Below are 22892 nucleotides of genomic sequence, written 5' to 3'. Positions count from 1 at the left end.
AGAAGATGGTGAGGAGGGTGAGCTTAGAAGGTTACCATTATTGAAGAGGGGCTTGAGCTTTACTTCCCCACCCTCTAGCTCTGGTTCAACTATATTCAACTATATATATATATATATATTTGTCGTTTTGTTTTGTTGGTGGTGGGGGAGTTTTGTGTGCGTAAGATTTGGGCTTATTAAGATCTACAGTGTGGAGAAGCGAAATGCTATTTTGCGTTTAGCATATTCACCATTGAATTTTTTTTTTCCTTGTTAATTAAGATTAATCTAAAGGAACATTTCCAATGGAATATATTAGAAGAATGAAAAATAGCACGAAGGTAGGTGCAGATGTAAGCTAATTAAAGAAAAACAATTAGATTTTCCTTAAACTGCTCTATTTATTTCCCACTATAATTAGGCCAAAAAAACTAACCAGGATCATCTCCAGTTCAATATCCAGTTCAAATGAACTGGAGACGATCTAATTCAAGCAGGCACAATTAGTTCACATTGATAGTTTAAAAAGACAGGCAAATAAAGAAACTTGCAATAAGCTCTTCCATTGTGCAGGAAAAATGGGCATCAAAGAACTTGGGTTCTGTCTCCCTCTTCTTGTGGTCTCAGTAGCAATTTTTCAATGTGGGATGGCTGCCGATGAGACTGGAAAGGCCCTAATAACCAAAACTTGCAGCGGCACCGCCTTTCCCGCCGTTTGCACCTCAACTTTGGAGTCGGATCCTCGGAGTTTGAAAGCCGATCTTAAAGGCCTTTCTAGGATTGCCTTGGAGTTAACCTTAACCTTAACAAAGCAGGCTACAGATGCAGCCTCTGACGTGTTGGACCATTCAACTGGCTATGCGACTTGGGCCGCGAGCGCAGCTTGTTTCGATTCTTATAACACTACTCTTCACAACCTTAAACAGCAGGGTATCCCATCTTTTGACCTGGGAAAGTACGACAAGGCATACCAAGCTGTGGATGATGTTAATGGGAAAGCTGTTGCTTGTAGCAACTACCGAATACACGCGTTGGATGTAAAAAATACATTGCTAACCAGGTTTTCTGATGATGTCAAGACCATTCTACATCTCCTTTTCTAATCTATCCATGCTTTCCAATGATGTCAAGACCATTCTACACTGTAATAATCTTGCCATCTATAAACATTTCTAAGATATCAAAGTTCTATGGAGATTGTGCCATTTATTTAACTTTAGCATGACTAGTCCTTAAAAGTTCAAAAGTCGTCGCTAATGACTTTTGTTTGCCGATAAGTCCTCGCAAAAGCTTTGACCTTATTAGCAATGACTTTTGTTGTTGCTGATAATGCTTGGGGTCGTTCGTAATATATAGTTTCATAACTCAAAAACGAAATGTCGTCATTGATAATAAAGTATCAGCAACGATGTAAAGTCGTCGCTTATTATCAGGCCGATAATAGCTTGCTAATTTGGTTTTTAAGGGGTTTCCGTTAGAGTTTGATGGAAAAAATTGACGGAGGAGCGAATTGCATCAAATTGAAATTTCGATGAGTGAAATTGAAAGTTTTTGAAATTTGGGGAGTATTCTCAAAACGTGTGATAGTTCAAGGGTTCTTTGTAAATTGTAAAGTTTCCTCAAACTTTAAAACCCTTTAAAATGAATAAAAAAAGAAATAATTAATTTTTTTTTTGAGGGGTGGCTCAAGGATGGTATGGGGGTGGTCGAACCACAACAACTTACAAAATGGGAGTGGTTGAAACCATCCCCAAGAATCTTCGGGGTGGCTCAATCACCACCATTTGCCCTAGGGTGGTTATGGCCACCCCAAACCGGCTGGTCTGGGGTTGTTGAACTACCCCCAAGGATAACCCTCAAATTATATATATTTTTTATTATTATTATTATTTTAATTTTTTAATTTTAATTTTTTGGGGTTTAAGCCTTTTAGGTGTAGCCAAACAACCCAATGGCCCTTAAGGGTGGTTTCGACCACCACAGACCGGTTATATGGAGGTGGCCGAACCACCCCATGGCCTGGGATGGATGAATTTTTTTGTTTGAGATTTATCCGTAGGGGTGACCGAACCACCCCATGACCCTTGGGGTTGCTTGGCCACCCCTAAATCGGCTGATCTAGGGTGGCTGGAACAACCCCAAGCCAAATACGGCTGTTGGAGGTGGTTTCGGTCACCCCCAAACCAGCCAAGGGTGGTTCCAGCCACTCCCCATGAGGGTTGGGTGCACCCCTTAAGGCAAAATCGGCAAAATGGGGGGCTCAAGCAACCTTTATTTTTTAATTATTATTTTTAAATTTTTTTTAATTTTTGTTTATTTTTTGGTTGGGGGCATATGACATGTGTCACGTTGTGATAGGTTTGATGTGGAAATCTATTAGTTTTATTAACGGAAGATGAACAGTGGCACCATCTCCGTATTTAGCCATAAATGAGGTATAATTTATAATACAAAATGAAACATAGGTGGGAAAAAATGATAGCGTTAATATGCAAGTACTAAAAAGGCATTTAACCCTAATATTTAATTTATTTTATTAAATTTCTGCTTTTGTTTAATTTATAGAATTGCTAATGTCAAACTCCTATATCATACAAGTATTCCACTCTTTCTTTGAACAAAATATAATTTACATTAAATTAATAATATGAATACAAGATGTGACATAAATTACACTCAATCATCACTACACCTTATTTCACATACTCTGTTTCATACAAATAATGCATATCCAGCCATGCCATAACCTGTTCAGTGAAAAAAAAAAAAAAAATAAATAAATAAATTAGACAAAGAAGTGCATTATTTTGGAAAGATGAGCTAAAAGTTATATTGCTATCTACAGGTTCCAAAAGGATATGAACAAGCAATATTGCTATCATAGTGCAATATCTTCTAACATTCCTTTCTTCGCCAAAGGATCAAGAGCATGCAAAGGTGCAGCTAAAAGAAAGGTAAAGGCAGCCATATCAAGAATATGCTCGTTTTTATTAAGGTTATGAATCGTCTTCCTGTAAATAGTTCCCACTCAAAAAAAAAAAAAAAAAAAAAAAGTTCTTATTTTCAATACCATACACAAATCAAAAATAGGAATGTATTATAATGTAATGGCCAGGGACGAAACTGAGGGGTGGCCGGTGTAGGCCATGGCTCCCCAACACAAGAAAAAAAAATGGAAATTTTTTATTTTTTATTTTTCCTATTGGCCCTACCCAATAAAATTTTTGGCCCTTGGCCCCTACTCATCTCAAAGTCTAGCTTCGTCCCTGGTGATGGCCTTTTGGGTTGTTGCAAAATAGGTGAAAGTTTTTGTTGTGGTACAACAATGTTGTTCTACTGACTTGGACGGCTCGTAAGACATTTATTGCGGGATGCAATTTTGAATGCCATAAAAGGCTTTGGCTTTCTTCACTAGATACTAATTAGTTTTCAGATGAGATGGTCAAATATCCAATCCAATAAATAGTAGCTAATATAATTTTTTTTTCTAACATTAGCGACAACACAATAGTTGTTGCTAAAATAGTCATACTAAAAATGTAGTAGCTAATGACCAAATTTATTGGAATGATAAATACAAATTAAGTACAAAAAATTGATCATCTAAATAATCTATCTCTTGAAATAATATCTGGTTTTCAGACTTTATAAATTGATGTCTTGTAAATTCAATTGTTGACAATTTCAAAGTAAAATTTGGTATTGGATGCTTAGTACGGGTGCTGCAATGGTCTTTTATTTTGTTTATTTATTTATTTATTTTATTCAAAGGAAGGAAGGCTTCAATGGACTATTACTTTGCAACTTGTTATGCTCTAGGAACATATGTAAAATGGTAGCCCATACCCTCTCAACCTAAGGGCTTTGTTGGAGTAAGTAGATGACTTCCAGGAGGGAGTTATGACTTCATTCATAGCATTTCCTTCTCAAACAAACCCACATATGAATATTCTCTTAATTAATACTTTTAATTTAGTGTGACTTGAAAAAAATTAAAAAAATAAAAACAAAATAGCTTTGACGTAGCGAAAGATTAAGTAATTAACAACAATCAAAAGTGTGCGTCTTCTGCCAAAAAGATAAAACAAGCCTGCAAACTTAAAAGAAAGATAAACTCCGCAGAGGTAATGAATAGTCAATACATTTATTTCTAATCATATAGAATCACATTTACATGATCGGTAATTAGAGAAGGAGATGTAGAATGGTCTTTACAACACTAATAACCTTGGAAAGCATTGTGTTGGTTTCAACCAACTGTGGTACACCAAAGCTAGTGCAATATTTTATGTCATCAGTAAGAAGATTCACAATTTGGTATGCCTTCTTATAATTCCCCTCCTCAAAGTACTTGAGCCCCTCCCCTTTAATTCGATCTGCGGTGGAGTTATAACCATCGAAACATGTTGTTCTCTTCGACCAATCCACATAGCCAGATGAATTTTGCATCAACTTAAAGGCAACTCCTGCAGCCTCTTTTGCTTTGGTTGCACTAAACTCCAAGGCAATCCTTGAAAGGCCCTTAACATCTGCACTCGAACTCCGAGGATCTGACTTCAAAGCCGAGGTGCAAAAGTCGGGAAACTCTGTGGCGCCACAAACTTTCGTTATCAGGGGCTCGCCTTTCTCGTCGGCTGCTGTTGAGATCACTGCAATTGAGAGCACAAGGAGAGGGAGAGAAACAGCGAGGAGTTTTATGGCCATTTTTCCTGCACAATGGATGAGCTTATTGCAACATTGCTAGCATGTTTCTTTGCCCATCTTTTTATACTATGATCAATAATATGAACTAATGTTGGCAGCTTGGTTTTGATGGTAGACATTTTGTTAGCCAACTATCTGTTTTAACAACTCAGCAGTTGAATGCTAAAATTTTAACCTTTGAATTCTAAACTAGTGGATGAGATTTAATGAAATAATACAAATATGTATTAATACTCCTAAAATATTGAAAACGTGATATGTATTAATACTATATCACTTTAATTAATAACCATATATATTTTGTTATCTACTATTAATTAATAGCCATAAATTAAAGAATATAAAGTACATATATATAATAACCGTATATAGTGAAAGCATTGCATAATTTTTATCATTAATTAATAGCCATATATATTTTGTTACCTACTATTAATTAATTACCATAAATTAAAGAATATAAAACACACACACACGCACACACACAAACACACACACACACACACACACACACACATATATATATATATATATATATAGATATAATAACCATATCTAGTGAAAGCATTGCATAATTTTTATTATTAATTAATAGCTATATATATTTTGTTACCTAATATTAATTAATTATATACCAATTATACATATATATCATATACATATACCAATTAAATTTTGTTCTCTAATATTTTTTTAAAACAAATAATTAATATTATTAATTTTTGACGTGTGAAGTAATGGCACGTCAATAATTATTGACGTGTCAAAATGTGACACGTCAAGAAATTATTGACGTGTTACATTTGACACATCAAGAAAATATATTGAAAATAATAAGAGAAAAAAAAAATTATAGGATCACTTATTTTTTAAAAAAAATACTATGTGCTTAAGACTAAGATAACACATATATGTATTAATATTCCTACAATATTGAAAACGTGATATGTATTAATACTATATCACTTTAATTAATAACCATATATATTTTGTTACCTACTATTAATTAATAGCCATAAATTAAAGAATATAAAGCACATATATATAATAAACATATATAGTGAAAGCATTGCATATAAGAGACAAGAGCATTAACTAGTTTTATAAAATTTTAATGGGTTTGAATATATCTCTTAATATATGACAACATATACCAATTATACATATACAAATTAAATTTTGTTACTTAATATAGGCACCAATTAAATTTTGTTATCTAATATTTTTTTTAAAACAAATAATTATTATGATTAATTAATTAATTTTTGACGTGTGAAATAATGGCACATCAATAATTATTGACGTGCAGAAATGCGCATTCCCTTCTCAAACAAACCCACATATGAATATTCTCTTAATTAATACTTTTAATTTCGTATGACTTGAAAAAAATTAAAAAATAAAAACAAAATAGCTTTGACGTAGCGAAAGATTAAGTAATTAACAACAATCAGAAGTATGCGTCTTCCGCCAAAAAGATAAAACAAGCCCGCAAACTTAAATGACGTGTCTAAACGGAGTCGATGATCGAGCCACCTAGTGCCAAAACGGAGGGGGTGTTTCTTTTATTTTATGAATAGTGTTTCTTTATATATATATATATATATATATATATATATATATATGGTTTCTTTTATTTGGCCGTCCCTTTTAGCAACGCTAGCATCTACTAAAAAACATCCCAGACGTTTTGGGATAAAAGGCAACCATTGGCTTCCGTATGGAGTAGACAAAAGTCTTGTCCTTTTATAAAATGACAGTCGCTTAGTGCTTTTAATTATCACAAATATATAAGACAAATTGCCGTCTTCTTTATGGATCACGAGGGCATCTATTCCACAAAAAGCATAAAAATAAAATAAAATAAAATAAAATAAGTAATGAAAATAAGATGAGAATTTTCATTACTCCATAGTGGGTCTTGCTAGCATCTACAACATAAGAAATCCAATGTTATCCCCAACGAGGATCACAACATGATGTAGACTTTTTTTTATCTTTTTTCTTTTTAATTAGAATAATAAGAGAGGGCGACTAACTATGCCTAGTCAAGTTTACTTGAGTGTAATCATGGTAGAACCTGCCTGTTAGGAATTGCTTAAAGAGAGCCTAGAAGGCAGAAAATGCAAGTGCTCTCTCAAAACCAATTAAACTATAGTCTGACTCAATCATATTAATTAGACATCACTATTTCTTAAGGCGGCTAATATTAATCAAGCTTATGTGAGTGATCTTTTATTATAGAGAGTCGAACCCATGGCCTAGTACGCGTTCAACCTTATGAAAATTTTCTTAAAATTAATGAAGTACCGCCACTAATGATAACCACCACCACTAGTTGTCACAGAGGAGAAGATTACAAAAAACATAATGATGACTTAATTGCGTGGTCCTCATCATTTGTCTGTTTGTCTATGTTTTTTTTTTTTCTTAATCTTCTCCTCCATTAATCATTTTACTACATATCTTGGTTGTTTTGTTCTTAATTAATAATCTACATGTAAGGCCTTAATTATTTAGATTTGTATTAGCGTGGGTGGCATCACGAACAAAATTGCAGATTAACTTTTTTTTTTTTTCTTTATTCACTACTTATTAGATATAGAATGACTTACCATGACTGATTCAACAACCTGAAATGTGAATTGTTAGAAAATCATGAAAACGTAGAATAGTTCAATTTCCCAATAAGACTTGAAGGACAAAACCAAAAAAAAAAAAAAAAAATGAAGTTGGCATTGAAGAGTTACTAAATCTCATAAGGCTTGAGCTGCCTTGTTATGACCAGAGAAGAATTTGAAATAGAAAGGAACCGATGCAATTTTGCTCTTGTTAAAATAACTAATTGGCTAAAATGAAAAGGATCTTATTTCGTTATCACTTAAATCCTGGCCCAATATAGGGAATAGGGTAAAACTAAAATATATAAAAGGAGAACTAAAATCAAATTTTTTTTAAAAAAAATGAAAACTTCACAAAACTCATCTAAACTTTCACGTGTTTTGAAAGTACATCTAAAGTTCAAAAACTCTAAATTAAGGATATTGGACTTTCAATTTCTTTCAATTATCCAATTCCGTTAGAATTTTCCTTTAAATCTTGTCAAAATTCCCAAAATAGTCCTTTTTTTTAATATAAAAAATTGTAAAGATTCAGGGTTTTTTTTATATAAAAAAAAATATCTTTGCAATTTTTTTATTTATAAGAAACGGTATTTTAGGCATTTTAACAAAAATTAAAGAAAAATTCTAATGGAAGGGTTAATTGAAAGAAATTGAAAGTTAAATATCCTTAATAGAGAGTTTTTAAATTTTAAAGGTAGTATCGAAACAAGTGGAAGTTAAGAGAATTTTCTCAAGTTTCCAAAAACAAAACAAAGAAAAAAAAGTTAAAGAAATGGCATGGACAGAGTTTTTCTCGAAACTGAATTGGAGGAATTTTTTTTAACCTATTTTATAATAATGACACGTGTTATTTGACATGTGAAAGTCACATGTTTTTTTAATAACAATAACAAACTTGAAAGAAATTTTATTAAAAAAAATATGAGCATATCACATATTAAAAAAATGACTTGTTTCTCACATGTTAAGAGACATGTGTTATTATTATAGATTTGGTTAGAGAAAATTCTTTCAACCCAGTTTCAAAGAAAACTCTATCTGAAACAGCATAGCCTCATTCAAGACAATATTTATTCATGGAAGAGATAATTACATTGATTAGAAAAGGAGATGCAGAATGGTCTTTACATCTGTGGAAAACCTGGAAAGCATTGTATTGCCTTCAGCCAACTCTGGAATGCGAAAGCTGCTACAATAAACTGCTTCATCATTGAGAAGACCCACAGTTTGATATGCCTTATCATACTTCCCCTTGTCAAAAGATGGGAGACCCTCCTGTTTAATTTTGTTGATGCTCATGTTATAACCATGGAAGCAAGTTGAGCGCACCGACCATGTCGCATAGGTTGATGCATTTATCATCAACTTATAGGCCACTCCTGCAGTCTCATTTGCTTTGGCTGCGCTCAACTCCAACGCAATTCTAGAGAGGCCCTTGAGGTCTGCAGTTGAACTCCGAGGATCCGACTCCAAAGTTGCGGTGCAGACATCGGGAAAGGCGGTGCCCCCGCAAGTTTTGGTTATTAGCGTGTTGCCTTTCTCGTCGGCTGCTGTCCCACATCGGAGAGAAATTGCAATTGAGATCACGAGGAGAGGGAGAGAAGCGGCAAGGAGTTTTGTGGCCATTTTTCCTGCACAAAATGGAAGACCCTATTGCAGCCAAGCTTCTTTATCGGTGTAACGGTGTGTTTTTATACTAATTAATAATTGTGGCAGCTTGTGTTGACCACATTCGTGGTAAGTTTGTTTTTTCGTCCTAATTATAGTGGGCACTAATTACGACAGGAGTAATGCTATGCGGGGAGATAATTCGCATTTGTGTTGGATGCATATCGTGTCGAAGCATGTGTAAGATTATATAGGTCAATTTTAAGTTGATACATTCAATTAAATGAGTCAAATCTTTCAATCTAACTCTCCAATTTTGTATTGAATTCGTGGAGGGTTTGTGATCATGTCAAAAATTATATGACAGTGTGACTTTCCTCCTTGGTGATATTTTATTATTTTAAGGATCAAGATTTTGTATAACTCAATTTTTTGGATCTAGGTTTGGAAGTTGATGGTTGAAATTTTGTGATATTAGATTATAACCCTCTATTTTAACAACTCAGCAAAATGTGCCGACATAAATTTAAGGGGTAACTTCACTGAACACCCTTGAACTTCTACCTGATTTGACAAACCCTCTCCCTCAAACTTCAAAATCTCTCAATTTAGTTCCCTAAACTTTCAATTGCAATCAATTTGGACCCTTCTGTCAGATTTTAAACATTAAATGATGTTTATACCCCTGACTTTTTTATAAGATTCCAACTTTACCCTAAATTCCAATATGTTTTTTTATTAAAGAAAAAAAAATGAAAATCACGAATATTTTGGTCTTTTTTTATATTTTTAACGGCTAAATTTGATAGAGGGGTTCAAATTAAGAGCAATTGAAAGTTGAGGAACTAAATTGAAAGGTTTTGAAGTTTAGGGGGTTTGTCAAATCGAGTTGACGTTCAGGAATTTTCAATGAAATTACCCATAAATTTAAACTTTATATATCTTGTCTACTATATACACATAGCTATCAAAATCAAATTTCTCTTCTATTTGTCAAAAAAAAAAAAAAAATCCTCAATTTGTCAAAAATATTGTTAAAGCCCCCTATTTTGGAAGGTGTGGAAGGACTGTGTTCAAAACTGCCTTTTTTTTTTTTTCTTGTTTTATTTTTTGGTATAAAGTTTCAGGTATGTAATTAATTTTTACAATTGTTAATTTTTAAATAACAAAAATGACGGTTTAAACTTTTATATTTAGATTGTTCTTTTAAATTCGTTGTTTATGAATATAAATATTTTTTTGTTACATGCTTTAATTGAATGAAATATATAAGGGAATATCTTCTGTTCAGTCATGGCATAAATGACCCAGTTTACGCCCATTAACCAAAAAAGGACAACTCAGCTTAATTCAACTTACAAAATGAACTTAACTACACTAAATTATACCACCTGCAAAATGACACCCATCATTTCTCTCTTCAAATTTTCACACGCACCCACCGCTAATCTGGTCGGAAGCCGCCACCCACGACCAGCCCGATCCTCCGCCCAACCAACTTGCAGTGGATTGATTTTCTGTGATTATAAGTAGCAAGTCCATATAGATTTCTCAAATTTTTAATCTCTCTTTTTTTGGGTTATTTTGTTGCTGGAATGGTTTTTTTCTAATTCCTTCGGCCGGAGCAACGGTGGTGAACCGTCGGAGTAGCTTGGCGGCATGGGCTTGGCGGAGTTGGGCAGCATGATCTGGGCGGAGCTGGACGGCATGGGCTTGGCAAAGCTAGGCGGGGCGGCATTTGGAGGTGCATGGTCTAGGCAGTGAAGTTTGGCATATGATCTTGTGCATCCAAGCTTATTTTGTAAGTTGAGATAATCTGAGGTGGCAACTTTTTAGTGGAAGGCAAAAAACACGTATAGCTGATTAACATCCTTGCTAGGCCAGATAAAATAAATGCTAAGTTACATTTATATATCTTAAACAATAATTAAATTTTGTTAAATTGTTTATTTGTTTTGTTAATTATATTATGTTTTTAATTAATTTTTATTTAACTTCTTTTTTTTTTTTTTTTTTTTTTATGATGCCCCCTGTGAACTGAAAGCTCGGCCACTATACTCTGATTCCACCCCTATTCCATTGAGATAATGTGGCAATATCCATGAGCTTTTTTTTTTTTTCTTTTCTTTTTTTATAAAGGATGATCAAAAAATTAATAGTCATTGTCACATTAGTCTAGTGAAATGAGAGTATAGTATATAGCATTACTCTTTTGTTTTGTAGATAAATGCAAAAACAGTCTTTATAGTTGGCCTAAATTACAAATCATGTGATATAAAAAATAATTTAGAGGTCCTCCAGGTTGGCAAAAATAACAATTTAATTACTGCAATCAAATTCCAGCAAAACACTTAACAGATTTTGTTAGTGTGCCACGTCAACACCAATAAAATGATGACAGTTGTCACCCTTAATATAGATATATAAAATTAAAAAACTTAAAAATTTTTTTTTTTTTTTACCCGGGCTTTGGGCCATCTTGTGTTTTCTTCTGAGATTGAAACATCACGATTGACATTGCATTGGAATATCTCCATCATGTCTATTTCTACACCGTGGTGCATGGCATTGGTAGATGAAGACAATGGTTGCAGATGGAATTATCTCTATCGTGGCTATTTATACAACAATGATAACCATTGTACTCTCTCCACCTTTAAATAACAATCCAAATTTTTACCAAATATATATACTTTTCGATTTTTTTTTTTTTTTTTGGAGTTGCTTTCTGGGTAAAGGGAGTGATAAAAGTTAAAATGATATGGAAAAGGATGGGGATATAGGAGGAAAAAAAAAAAAATACACAAGAAATTAATATGGTCAATCTTAATGGTCCACCTCTACCACACAAAAAAATAAAATAAAATAAAATAAAGTTCTCATTTACTTAAATTAATAACACATAAATTCATACTTTTAACGAAATTTACACAAATTGGAAGTAGAAAATTAAATTAACTATTAATGTATTGCAAGTCATATTGTGATCTATTTTTTATGCTCGTTTTTTTTTTTTTTTTTTTTTTGTGAGAAATTTTTGTATGCTAGGTATCAATCCCACCATGATAAAGATCAGTTTTTGTGTGGACCATAAAACAAAAGGTCCTTAGGATCTCGTTCGGCAATGGACCGGTTATACTTTTTATATCACATTAATCACTTTTTATTAATATTCAAATAAAAAATTAAGTAAAGTCCACATACCCTCTTAGGTAAAGTAAATTACCACTCAATTGATAATGTCCTCCCAAAATTTCAATTATGATAATGTCCCCCCAAACTACTAAAACATTGTCAAGGTCCCACCCAAGGCTAGGAAAAAGATAAAAATAACCTTATATATTTCTTACTAAGACAAAAATACCCTCTTTAAATTCGAAATAAAAATTAAAAAATAATTTTAATTTTAATTTTTTAAAAAATAATTAAAAAAAAAACCAATATTTTGTTTATTTTGATTTTTTTAAACGAAAAATTTTAATTTTTTGAAACGAATATTTTTTTTGAAACACAATTTTTGTTTAAAAAAACGAATTTGTTTTTTAAATTATTTTTTAAGAAACAAAAATTTTAATTTTTTTAAACGAAATTTTCAATTTTTATAAAATTTAAAAAAAAATCAAAAATTTTTTTTTTTTTAATTTTTTCTTATAAAAAGGATTTTTTTAAAATTTTAAATTTTGCCACCCCTTGTTTTTCTTTTTTTCTTTTTTAGGTTTTTTTCTAAAAGTTTTAGTATTTTTTGTTTGTTTTTATTTTCCTAAGGGTAGATTCGTCATTGAGAGGGACATTGACAATATTTTAGTAATGACATGGATTGATCAAGAAGATGATAGACATGAGGTTTACTCGACCAGTGAGAGAAATCCCTCAAACCCAATAATTACTTTACATATATTCAAAACTCTCCCTCGGTGCTAATTAATTCGTCAAAAATTGCAGTAATCAGAAAAGTCTCTAATATTATGAGAAAATAATGAGAGAAATTTCAACTGCTAAAGGATTATTATGAGAATATATTACTACTTTACAGAAAAGGCTATAAATTAAACTGATACAAATCAAACAATTAATGTATCCAACATGACAAGAGCAGTGCTATTTTACTAGCCACGTATGGCAACACACCAGCAACAACAAAATCAATTACAACAATAGCAACAACATAGAACAACAATTTATTAGCATTGAGTAGTGATCTTTGCTAAATACAGGGAAAGGGGGACAGATCTTCAAAGGTTTTAACACAAGCCAGAAATCTCTTGAAAGCAAATAGATGAGTGAGTGACCATAAAACCGTCAAACCTGCGATGTCAGTTAAAACTTTTCAGTGGATAAGGGGAATTGAAAAAAGCATGCAGGCAATCGCTAGTAAATGAGTGAATGGATTAAAAACCTTCTTCACATTTTCCTGACTGTGAATCTCATTCAGAGCGGAGCCCGCTGGTCGTTGATGATTAAGCTGTTGGGATGTTTGGCTTGAACATTCTCTATGAATTCATTTGGCATCGCCGTTAAAACTATTTTCCGAGAAGCCCACAGATTGGACGACTGGTCTGGAAGTTCCTTCAGCTTGGGACAGCTTCGGATTTCCAATTCCTTGAGATCTGGCATTGCTCCTTCCTCCACGGTCCATGTCTCCAAATTTTTTAGCATCCAGAGTTTCAGTATGCAAAGCTTAGGGAAGCCTCCACTCGGGCTCACCATTTCCTTTCCAGTGTAGGAATCGGCCAATAGCTCAAGGACAGAAAGACTTGGCAGCTTCGCAAGAATTGGCATGGGATCATTTTCCAGCTTTGATACCGACAAAGTAAGAACTATAATACTGTGCGGAAAGTAGTCATTTTGTAGCGCTGGTAAGTTTCCAAGCAAAAACAGGTTGGTGAGATTCTCAAGGCTTGACAGAGGCTTCAATTCGAGCTTTGAAGGTACACTATTCATGCCCTCGGATCTTAAACTCAGAGATTCAAGTCTTTCCAGACTTGCAATCCACTCATTTAATTCTTCAACGGAGTCTAAATGAAATGTGAGATCCAGTTTCCTGAGATTGATTAATCTATCCAAACCATTCTTCACTGGACTCTTCTTGTCCACAAATATTCCGCATAACGTCTGGAGCCTAGTAAGAGAAATACTTGTTTTCTCCACAGGCATGTCAAGGTGTGTTCCATGAAGATACAGATGACGAAGGTGTTTCATCTTCCAAATAGAATTGGGTAGAGACTTGATATAGGTGTGCTTCACATCCAAGGTCTCGAGGTAGGGCAACTTACCAACAGAGGGGGGAAGGGTATCCAAGAAAGTCCCTCTTAAACCCAAGTACCTTAAATGATACATTTTCCCCATATTCTTAGGCAGTATAGGTTTGTTAACACCCTCTAGATCAAGCACCTTAAGCAACTTGAAGTTTTCCTCGATCCATTTTCTGGGCTTTCGATTAAACTCATGTTCCCCTCGGTCAAAGCAAAACAAAGATCGGGCACATGTAGTGTCAGAGGGATTTGAAGAAATATACAGATCAAAAGAGTTACCCTGGATGGAAAGTCTGCGAAATTTGTTTGCGGATAAAAGGTTATCATTTGTAAGAACTCCAAGAAACTTCTCTTCAGCACTCTCGGATATGCAGAGATCTCGCAAAAGATCATGAATGCGGCATGTCTTTACTCTTCCATTCTCCCTCCTGCTAGCCACTTGGATCAAGCTTCGATCAATAAGCTCCTCCAAGTAGTCTTCAGCAACATCCTCTGTTGTTCTCTTGCCGGTGTTCTTTATGAATCCTTCAACAATCCACAATCGGACCAATCGCCTCACAGGGATCTCAAAGTCTTCTGGAAATACACCAAAATACAAAAAGCATGGTTTCAAGTGACGAGACAGGTGGGTGTAGCTTAACGCCAGAATGTCTTTGCATATTTTTGTTTTCTCAGTATTAAGGTACCAATTTACGTCGTCAATCACTTTCGACCATATTCGCAATGTCTTCTCTTGGTTAGCTAAAACACCCCCTAATACCACAATTGCAAGTGGTAAACCACCGCAACCTTCTGCGATTCGTCTCCCCATGATTTCCAACTCTTGAGGACATTCTTCTCCTCGAAACACTTTTTTACGAAAAAGTTTCCAGCTGTCTTCTTTGTCAATAAATGGAAGGTGGTAGGGATCGCGAGGAGTAAGGCTTGCATGTGAAGCCACATCTTTTATTCGACTGGTGATTAATATTCTGCTTCCGTTAGAGTTATCTGGAAATCCAGATCTCACCACATCCCAGACTTTAGTTTCCCAAATGTCGTCCATGACTATAAGGAATGGCCTTTCCCCAGCTTGCAAGTATTCAAAGAGCTTCTTTACTAGGTACTCTATTTTCAATTCATCTTTGCTCATAACTTCGAGTGTTTTTGTCAACTCTTCTCTATCAGATTTTGACAGTTGGGACTGCAAAATTTCAAGCAATAACTCAATGGGGCTAAAATCTTGAGATACATTCACCCACCAACGGAAAGAAAAGTGACTCCTGACTGGGTCATTATTGTAGATTTTCTTGGCAAGAGTGGTCTTGCCCAACCCACCCATGCCGATGATTGAAATGACATCAAGCTTTGAACTCCCTTCAATAAGCTGCCTCACCAATATCGCTGAGTCATCAACAAAGCCAACCACATCATCGTCCGCCACTTCTCGCCTACGTCTGCGTAGCTGGTCCTCCTCTTCTTGCCTACGTCTGCTTAGCTGGTCCTCTGCCGCCGCATCTCCACTTGCTTCAGCACCTTCAATGCCATACTTGTTGAAATTGTCGAAGATTTGATTGATTTGTTTGTTGATACCTTCTATCTTGTTCGCAACAACATGAAGCGTGTTGACTTCATTAAAGCAGTGCAACAGCTTCCAAATCCTGTTTCTCATCCTCTGCTCTGCGGCGTTGATGATGAACATGTCGATAACATCCTCAGCCTCGTAAGCAGCATCCCTGATTTGCCTAACTACCTCCTTCACTATTCCATGCTCGTTCCTTTTCCCTTGGGAGTTCTGGAGGAAGATATTAATCAGATTGAGCTCCCTACGAAGTGATTCGACTTCACCCGTCACTCCATGAAGGAGATTTGCTTCATCTGCGAGCAGCCGGGGCAAGTACTGTAGGAGGAAAGTAACAACACTGTCCGCCATTGCTGCTTACCTTTCAACCCTCAAATCTTTACAGACTCAGAAACGTTTATTTGGGGTTGGTGAGGAGAGAAATCTGGAGGAAGAAAGAAAGCTATCGACAAAATTGGGTAAAAGACGGTTGTTTACGTTGCCATTTTGAGAAGTCAATCACAAAATGTGCTGAAAGAATTGGTTGTGGGTAGAAGACAAAGATACAAGACGAGAGGAATGGTGGAAAGGAAATAAACCCACAAAATTCAGAAGACAAGGTTGTGGGTAGAGGGATAAGGACGAAGCAAGGAAGTAAGGAAACTTTCCTTTGCTACAATCAATTCTTTCGGTGAAGTCTTTTTGGATCCGTGTTCGAAATATTCTCAGTACCACACGATGTGGTCTGAGCAACTAAAATATTAATTTAGAGAATAATTAAATTAGTGGATGCGTGATTCAGTGGCCGAATATTAAATATTAATTTATACTTAAAATATTAACAAAGAAAGTTAGCTGGATGTGTGATTAAGGGATTCGGATCCCTCCAATTGAAAATCTCATGTTTTTTGAAATTTTAGTCATCAAAAGTATTAAGGGTTTAAAGTATACCCCACCCACAGCCTAGGCCATGGTAGCCGTTCGCCATTCTTAGCCACCCATAAAATGACTGGTAGTAGCGGCGAGCCGCCCTTGGGTGGGTTTTTCTTCTTGTTTTTTTCTTAAAAAATAAATTAATTAATCTTTTATTATATATATACATATAAAAGTGTGGTTATGTTTGTTTTTACGTTTTGATATTGGTGAAAACCTGACATACTTTAAACCTTAGATGCTTTTGACAACTAGGATTTCAAAAAATAAGATTCTCATTTTTTGAGTAATCTAAAGGGATCCAGATCTGTAATTGGGTGGACGAATACTTAGGCGAGGCTATTTGGTGGGATTCGACAAGTTAATTGAAGTGGGGTGGGCCCCAACTCCGTAGCAAACGCACTACTTTTTTTTTTTTTTTTTTTGTTCCTTTTTTTTCTCCCTCTCTCTCGGCCACTCTTCTTTAACAGCAGTTTTTGCTCCGGATTCTACGCTATGACTCGTGACGACTTTCCTCCCCGTCTGGTTTTTCAAGGATCAAGATTTTCGCAGTTTTCCTTAGTTTTTTACAAATCCTCACTTTTTTTTATAAAATCTCAACACAACTCCCAATTAAAAGTAAAAAAATAAAAGATGAGAGAGGAAAGTTCACATACCTTCACAAACTACCACCTAATTGATATTTGACAATGTTTTTCAAAATTTTTAATTGTGACAATGTCTCCTTAAACTACAAAAACATTGTCAATGTCTTCCCAATGACGAAGCTACCATTAGTAAAATAAAAGGAAAAATACTAAAATTTTTTGGAAAAAATCTAAAATTAAAAAAAGAAATAAAAAATTTCGATTTTTTTTTTTAAAATTGAAAATTTTCGTTTTTATTAAAAAATTTTCTTTTTTAATTTTTTAAATAAAATTTTCCGTTTAAAAAAAATAAAAAATTTCCGTTTAAAAAAAAAATCGAATAAAATAAAATAAAATAAAAAATTGTTTTTTTTTAAATAAAAATTTCCATTTTTTTTTTCAAAAAATCTTTTTAAAAAAAATAAAAATTTTCGTTTTAAAAAATAAAAATAAATTGTTTTTTAATTAAAATTTTCGTTTTTAAAAAAATTAAATTTTTTTTTGAATTATATGGGTATTTTTGTTATATTGAGAAATATGTAGAGGTATTTTGATTTTTTTGCTAGCCTTGTAAAGATATTGACAATATTTTAGTAGTTTGGGGGCGACATTATCACAATTGAAAGTTTTGAGAGATATTGTCAAATGTCAATTGAGTAATAGTTTGAAGGGGTATGTAGATTTTACCCGTAAAATTAGCTAGTTTTCTATACATTGGGAAACATTGTAGTAACCCTTGAGAGTCAGTTAAATATAGAAAATCTAATGTAAGTAGATTTTTGTATTTAAAAAAAAAAAAAAAAAATTCTAAATATAAGGAAGATAATGGCATACAGCATTTGTTGCTCTTATCCAGCCAATCACGATTCATCCCCGTCAAATATACAAACCCGGAATGGCACTAGTTCTATCTAGACAGCAAAATCAAGGGAAAAGTTAGGAATCTAAAGAAGGAAAATGGAGCATAGTAAGAAATTAATTAAAGGTCCGTTTGTTTTGGCGAAATTAAAATAATTTTTAGAAAATGTTTTCAATATTTTCAATATTATGTAATTGTCCATCAAGACAAATTGTAAAGGAATATTTTCCTATTCCAATGATCAGTTTAAAACTTCTTTCCGAAAGGCTTCAACTAATTAATGGGCTAACATCTATATTAAAGCTTTGTAATAGACCTCTTTTCGGGTTGTAAATAAATCAATTTGTTCGACAATCTGCTTGATATCTACTCAGTTTAGCTTAACTCAAACTCGAACTTGATATTATACAAACTCACTCAATTAATAAATGATACATATTTGATTCGTTCGAAAAAACTCGATAAAGACTCGCGAACTCACCTCATTTAAAGTTCAATCTACTCGTTAGCTCATATATATATATATATATATATATATATTAAATTATTTATATAAATTTATTTATATCAGCAATTAACTAATATATGTTATATAGATTATTTAATATTTAGGTTTTTTCTTCTCTCAGGGCTCAGATACATTGAACTGTGGAAGTCTCTGAAATTTCTTTTGATCACATCCATTACTTTTTCTTTTCTTTTCTTTTTTTTTTTTTTTTTTTTTTTTTTTTTTAAGATATCCATTAGTTTTAATTCCCTCTGATTTAATGCCTCCAACTCCTCCCAATTTTTTTTATTTTTTTTTTGTGCTGCACGTTCTCAAACTCCCATTTCCCCAAATGCATCCCCTCCCTAGAAACTTTCCATTATTTTCAGCCATTAGATTTCCTTCTTTAAATCTTAACCATTAAAATCAACTCAGGCCACTTAATATGTTATGCGCTTTTCCATGTCTGACTCCTTGAAGTATGCCCCATGCGTTTTTCCTTGTCTGACTCCTTTTGCTTCTCCCAAGTCCCAACCATCTACCCAAGGGTAAAACAATATCTCTGTTTTTTTTTTTTTTTTTTTTTTTAAATCAAGATGCTAAAGACACAGAGATGGTGGGTAGAAGGTTCGGAGAATGCACTGAAGCATTTCACTCCAAAAATTGTTTGCACGCGTTCTAGTTTAAATATAGCTCAATGGTTTAAACGAGCCAAATTCTCTTCTTTTTTTTTTTTTTTTTTTTAATATTCTTGTGGTTTAAACGAACCAATTTTAAAAGAATGGTTTAAATACATTTTTTTGGCATATGTCCTTACCAAATTCTGTTAAGTTTTTTATCTAAACAGCCGGGGCAAGTCATGTAGGAGGAAAGTAACAGCACTGTCCGCCATTTATGCTTATTTTTCAACCCTCAAATCTTTTACAGACTTAGAAACGTTAATTTGGACTTGGTGAGGGGAGGAATCATGAGAAAGAAAGAAAGCTATCGACAAAGTAGGGTAGAAACGGTTGTTTACGTTGCCATTTTGAGAAGCCACTAATGTTGGGTCATGGATCAGCTGAGTTGGGCCCAGTAAACGATTTGTCGGCCCATCCCTATAGCTCGGTCATTTTTACTGTTCACCATGTTTATACTCGGCAATTTTAGGCCCATCTGAGTCCAGTGGACAACGCTCGGTTATAAGGCTTAGTAAACCGAACCTTACGCGAATATGAATTCCCGAGAAACACTCTCGGTATATTAGATATATCTGAATAAATGCATATTTACTGTTCCTCAATATATTGTTGACACGTAGACCCTCGGTAAGTCCACAGTATTAGATGAACATGAGCAACTCGATGCCTATAAAAGGGGGGTCCCCTCTCATTATTTCGGTAACTTCTTTTTTCCCTCCAAAACTAAATATCTTGCATATCTTTTATCTCATCTATAATCTTCAAGGTTATTTTTCTCTCAAACACTGTGACTAACTTAGGTATCGGAGCTATCCCCCGCCGGCAGCTTTGATCTTTTTTCTTTGTTTTCATACCCAGTTGATACCTCAATTATGGGAATCTTGATTTTTATCAATTCTTACTAATCTCAAAATTCCGATATGGTGAACACACTGCCGCATTCCGGTGCTCCACACTCCATCCCTATTACACATCCACATCCTGTTCCAAATGTTCTGCCTGATGTTCCTGGAACTTCACAAAACCCAAACACTCAGACAGCCTTATTAGAAAGTTTTATGAAGAGAATAGCCGAGTCAATGGAAGCCATGAAGAAACAAAATGAAGAGATTGTCTCTAAATTAACCCCTAGAGGAAATTTGACTCACGGGGAAAGACAAGAAGAAGTATTCCGAGCACCAGCATCACCAACACGACAGCAATCTATCCGGCATGACGCTGGAAGTTCAATATGTGGGAGCCATACTACTGTCCAAACCGGGAAAGACTCTCGCCGAGAAAAATCTTGTAATAAGGTGCATCTTGGTGGCAAATCTCATCGAGGCGAGATTGGTCATGCAAAATCTCATGACAGTCATTCCCACCAAAGTTGTTCTCATCGGGTAAACCCTGAAGGGGTTGTGGTGAATAAAGATATTATAGATCTCCAGAAAAAATATGAAAAAATGGCCTTCTTGATTGAGCATGGTGAAGATCAATCCACGGCCAAAGATCTTATGCAGCACACCAATTTGCCTTTTACAGATCGGGTTATGAAATTTCCTCCGCCTGGAAAGTTCAAGGTTCCTCGAGTTGGTGAATATGATGGAGATGGAGATCCATCCGACCATATGGAAAGCTTCCAAGCTCACATCATCCTTCATGAAACTCCAGATGAAATCACTTGCCGAACCTTCCCTTTAACTCTAAAGGGAGTTGCTAAAAAATGGTTTGGAAGTTTGAGTCCTAAGTCTGTTGATAGTTTTGATTACATCGGGCAGCAGTTCTTAGGACAATTCCTTGCCGTTCGAAGAAGAAAGAAGAATCCAGCCTATCTACTATCTCTAGTACAAGGAAAAGATGAATCCTTGAAAAATTTTATGTTAAGGTTCAATCGAGAGAAACTGACGGTAGAAAGTCCGGATGAACAGACTGTTCTTTCAGCATTGATGCACAGTATAAAGACTGAGGGGCCCTTGATGGCTGAATTAGCTCGGAAACCAAAGACAGGAACTCTTCGACAGTTCAACAACAAGGCTGAAGAGTTCATCAATCAAGAAGAAGCTATCTTAGCTTTGATGAAGTCCAAAGCCGCTGAGAGTAAGCCTGCCTCTGACACAGTTAGAGTCAAACCAAGGACTTTTGTCGAGAAGAAGAAAAGAGATCACCAGAGCATGAAGACTCCGGAAAAGAAGATTGATCTACCACCAAAGCCAAATCAGCATCAGCAATATGTGGGATGGACACCTCTTAATACAACTGTTTATAAGGTGTTCCTGGAAGTTAGAAAGGATTCGAGCTTCAAATGGCCAGGAAAGATGAAAGCTCTTCCCCAGAACCGCAGCACAAAGAAGTTTTGTGAGTATCATAATCACCATGGGCATCAAACCGAGGATTGTATCAGCCTTTGGTTCGAGATTGAAAAGTTCCTAAAAAATGGAAAATTACTACACTTCTTAGCTGAGGAAAATGGCAAAGGGAAGGATCATCAGGATGGTCAGGGACAACAATCGGGACAGCACAGCGACCAACTGCACAACCAAAAACAGAGACAAGATGGACCAAGGGTACCTCAGAACAAGCAACAAAGTCCCCAGAACCAAACCATAGTTGGTGAGATCCGAACGATCTCAAGAGGCTTTGTTGGCGGAGGAGAATCAAGTTCGGTGAGGAAGGCCTACGCCAAGCAAGCAAGAATGGAAGAAATCTCTTTGCTTGAAAAACCCTATAAAATACAGAAGCAGGAGCCGAGTGTTCTAACATTTTCAGAGGAAGATGCGAAAGAAATTTCAATGCCACATGATGATGCGTTGGTGATAACTTTAACGGTGGCTAACCACGCTATTCATCGATTTTTGGTAGACAATGGAAGTTCGGCTGATATCCTATATTGGACCGTTGTTCAACAGTTGGGCATTGGCCGCGAGAAGTTGAAACCCTTCCTATCTCCATTGATAGGATTTGCAAGTGAGCGTGTTCAACCCATTGGAATGATTTCTCTTACAGCAGGAACCGCCCCTAAACAACCACTATCATGGTAGATTTTTTGGTGATTGACCGACCATCAGCGTACAATGTAATCATCGATCGTCCAGCTTTAAATCAATTGAGGGCTGTGACTTCTACCTATCACTTAAAAGTGAAATTCCCAACAACTGAAGGGGTTGGCGAGGTTAAAGGGGACCAAGTTGTCGCTAGAAGGTGTTATAATACATCTTTGAAGGAATGCCCGAAATCGGCGCTCTTGATGATCGGCAATTTGGGTGACGATCGCAGAATTTAGGTGAGAAAAGAGCCGGCTGAACCATTGATTGATATACCGATAGCTAAAGGGAAGTCCGTGAAGATCGGCTCTCAACTAACTTCAAAGGTTAGGGAAGTTCTTATTTAGTTTCTTCAAAAAAACCTCGAAGTTTTTGCATGATCTCCTGAGGACATGCCAGGGATTGATCCTAAAAACATCGTTCATCACCTGAACGTAAATCCAGAAGCAAAGCCGGTGAAACAAAAGTGAAGAAAGTTTGCTCCTGAGAGAAACATGGCGATTGCTGAGGAAGTAGACAAATTGCTTAAAGCTCAATTTGTTGAGGAAGCACACTATCCCGATTGGTTAGCCAATGTTGT

General features: G+C 35.0%; 4 protein-coding genes across 4 annotated transcripts; 1 reads left to right on the top strand and 3 right to left on the bottom strand.

The window, feature by feature from the left end:
* The first annotated feature begins 557 nt into the window (after positions 1-557).
* LOC132169531 (pectinesterase inhibitor-like) lies at positions 558-1082 on the top strand. The gene has a single exon (XM_059580555.2). The coding sequence runs from the start codon at positions 558-560 to the stop codon at positions 1080-1082; it is 525 nt and encodes a 174-aa protein (XP_059436538.2).
* Positions 1083-4164: 3082 nt separating this feature from the next.
* LOC132169530 (pectinesterase inhibitor-like) lies at positions 4165-4683 on the bottom strand. Its single transcript, XM_059580554.2, has one exon. The coding sequence runs from the start codon at positions 4681-4683 to the stop codon at positions 4165-4167; it is 519 nt and encodes a 172-aa protein (XP_059436537.2).
* A 3722-nt stretch (positions 4684-8405) lies between these two features.
* LOC132169529 (pectinesterase inhibitor-like) lies at positions 8406-8933 on the bottom strand. The gene has a single exon (XM_059580553.2). It carries the CDS (start codon positions 8931-8933, stop codon positions 8406-8408), a length of 528 nt encoding a protein of 175 aa, XP_059436536.1.
* A 4059-nt stretch (positions 8934-12992) lies between these two features.
* Positions 12993-16156, bottom strand: LOC132168700 (putative disease resistance protein At1g50180). The gene is made up of 2 exons (XM_059579720.2): positions 13312-16156; positions 12993-13220 (listed from the first exon to the last, which is right to left on the bottom strand). The coding sequence occupies exon 1, from the start codon at positions 16074-16076 to the stop codon at positions 13344-13346; it is 2733 nt and encodes a 910-aa protein (XP_059435703.2). The 5' UTR covers positions 16077-16156; the 3' UTR covers positions 12993-13220; positions 13312-13343.
* Positions 16157-22892: the final 6736 nt, after the last annotated feature.

Source organism: Corylus avellana, chromosome 1 (genome assembly GCF_965113065.1).
Source record: "Corylus avellana chromosome 1, dhCorAvel1.hap1.2, whole genome shotgun sequence".
NCBI lineage: Eukaryota > Viridiplantae > Streptophyta > Magnoliopsida > Fagales > Betulaceae > Corylus > Corylus avellana.
Note: the sequence above shows the minus strand (reverse complement) of the source record. Positions and strands in the feature narration are given on the sequence as shown.